Raw genomic sequence first — 2867 nt, 5'->3', positions numbered from 1 at the left:
AGACTAGCTAACTACCAAAATTTTAAGATGAGGGGACTCTCCAAATTTACAGTTGATTGCCCCTAGAAGAAAAATTAAATAAGGGAGACTCTCCCCTTAGTTTGTAACTTGAACTAAATTTTTTCCATTTAAAAAGTTTATATACGATCAAAATCTATTAACAAGTATTTCCTATCTACTTTTCAATTTGAAACTCTATTCATGTGATTCACGTTATATTTTACCCATCAAACCCATTGAATACGTATTGTTAGCAAATTAAATTGGAAAATATATTATAAAATGCCAATGACACCAATTCCAGATAGGGATGAATACGTGCGTGAAAGGTCTACCAATGAAACACTCAAGAGAAATTAATTTTGAATTTTCCAATTCTATATTTTCAAAGTCAAAGCTTTTATTGGAAAATTTGTGCAACACAAATCCACACTCAAACTCTACTGGCCATTTCGTGCCCCACGCATCTCTTATTTAGACCATATACCAATTTGTCCATCTGATTGCTTCCATAAGGACCCCTTTTCTTCTCTCCAATAAATTAAAGTTCAAATCTTTTGTCGTTGTTATTGGAGAAAGAAAAATAGGAGTAACCACAAAACTTCCAGCTCCCATCTCACAGCCACAACTTAACATGAAATATTTATTCGGGTTATAAACATCTAGTATATGGTCTGCTTGCCATTTTGAACACTCGACCATAAGTTCCTTCAACATGTCTTCCATTCTACCTCAAAACCATGCCATTACATCCTCACAACGAGTCCTTTCACGGACATGTGATAAAATTGGAACGATACAGAGAAGATCCTCACAGCAATTCAGAAGCAATATTTCTCGTCAATTTCCCCTATTTGCACGAGTCTATTGTGTCTCTTCCTCCTCCACCACCAAAACACCGCCCCTCACAGAGCCATTACTCCTTCAGCCACAACCGGCGAATTATGAGCCACCCACTCCCATCATAAAATCCGAGACTAGTACTACAGTCACCAGTAATACAAGAAGTGTACTCAATGACCCGAGTTTACAATCCACATGGGCTCATCGAGCATGGATGGCGAGTGGGTGCACCACCGTGCTAATATCTTTAGCCAAGTCTGCAACAGGGGCAATCGATTCACACACATGGGTCGCGCCCATTGTAGCAGGCTGCATTGGCTACGTGCTATCCGACTTAGCTTCTGGAATTTACCACTGGGGAATTGACAATTACGGTAGTGCCAAAACTCCAGTATTCGGAAGCCAAATTGACGCATTCCAGGGCCACCATAAATGGCCCTGGACTATAACCAGGCGTGAATTCGCTAACAATCTGCACGCCCTCGCTCGTGCAGTGACTTTCACTGTACTTCCAATTGACCTTCTTTGCAATGATTCAGTGGTTCTTGGCTTTGTTGGTGTATTTTCGGGTTGCATTATGTTTAGCCAGCAGTTTCATTCTTGGGCTCATGGCACAAAAAGTAAACTTCCTCCTCTAGTGGTTGCACTTCAAGATGCTGGAATACTTGTGTCAAGATCACAACACGCCGCGCACCATCGCTCACCTTATAACAACAATTACTGTATTGTGAGTGGAGCTTGGAATGAGTATTTGGATAGATCTAAGGTTTTTGAGTTACTGGAGATGATTTTCTTCTTTAAATTCGGAGTGCGACCGCGGTCCTGGAGTGAGCCTAATTCAGAATGGACTGAAGAGACTGAGACACAATCTCTGCCTGCTTCTAATTGAATTCAATTGTCTCTATTGATGCTTGCTTTATTTTTCATTTACGGTCTGTGTACAAGAATGGTACAGGATTATATTGTTGTTTTTAAAATTTATTGTACAGGCTGTGATGAGCTATATCAATTAATATTACATTTTCAATTGAAAATTCATAAATATTTTCGGAGTAGTCGATTGGTGTACTTTACTTTTCTTTTTTCCCTTTTTCAATTAGTATTGGAAATTTGGAATGACGTAGATCTAAAGCAGATTGAATTTAGCAAATTCATATACTCAAGACGCTGAGAAACCAACAAACTGAGACTTTATTAGTTGATTGATAATATTGTATGTAATAGTTGTTGGTATTATTAACAAATAATAATGCAAAGTCATAGATTTCTTTGTGGTCCATTTTCTTTGTTATTCCTTTGTCTTTTATTAAAGATAAAATGATCGGTTGTAAAGTTTCTTTCTTTTCTTTATATTAAATTTTCTTTGTTGGGCTTGCAAAGAGCTAGTAAAAGGGAGTGGCCTCGCGCACATGAGAAATTGATCCTGAAGTCAAAAAAGGTCAATTTGCTCACCTGCACGTGCGCCAGATATACGTGAGGCCTAATCTAAATCTGATTTTGCTAAAAATTAACTGTTATTTGAATTTTATAGCAACTCTTTTATTTTATAACCCCCAACTTAATTCTACTTCTTGTAACAACTCTAGCACATATAAGGAGCTGTTTTGTGACATGAATGGGCAAGCATGTCTCTAAACTTTCTGCCTTACTATCCGTGTCATAAGGAAACAGAAGCGGATTCAAAATTAAATTTTAGTGTGTTCAGAAAAACATAATATCTCTTATTCCGGTCCTTAGAAAAACCACGGCTAGTCAGGAAAGCAATATGCAAAAGCAGACGACGAAGAACTGCAAAGATAACCGGATGCCTAGAGCTTACGACAAGGAGCGTTCGAAGTCTCTTGAGAAAGAATAAAGACTAAGTACTATTATTAATATTTTCAAACACATCTATGTTTTAAAATATTAGGTTCAACTAAACTCATCTATCAAAGAGAACTTCCGCCTCTATAAGTAACTATAAGGGTGTATAAACTATATAATACTTGAACATGATAATTTGAAGGTATGGATTATACAAACAG

The 2867-nt window shown here is 37.3% G+C and overlaps 1 protein-coding gene across 1 annotated transcript; it reads left to right on the top strand.

Moving 5' to 3' along the window:
• The first annotated feature begins 495 nt into the window (after positions 1–495).
• Positions 496–1898, top strand: LOC104097800 (fatty acid desaturase 4, chloroplastic-like). The gene has a single exon (XM_009604419.4). The coding sequence runs from the start codon at positions 716–718 to the stop codon at positions 1730–1732; it is 1017 nt and encodes a 338-aa protein (XP_009602714.1). The 5' UTR covers positions 496–715; the 3' UTR covers positions 1733–1898.
• The last annotated feature ends 969 nt before the right edge of the window (positions 1899–2867 follow it).

Source organism: Nicotiana tomentosiformis, chromosome 7 (assembly GCF_000390325.3).
Source record: "Nicotiana tomentosiformis chromosome 7, ASM39032v3, whole genome shotgun sequence".
In the NCBI taxonomy this organism is placed as follows: Eukaryota; Viridiplantae; Streptophyta; class Magnoliopsida; order Solanales; family Solanaceae; genus Nicotiana; species Nicotiana tomentosiformis.
This window is presented reverse-complemented; position numbering and strand designations above follow the sequence as displayed.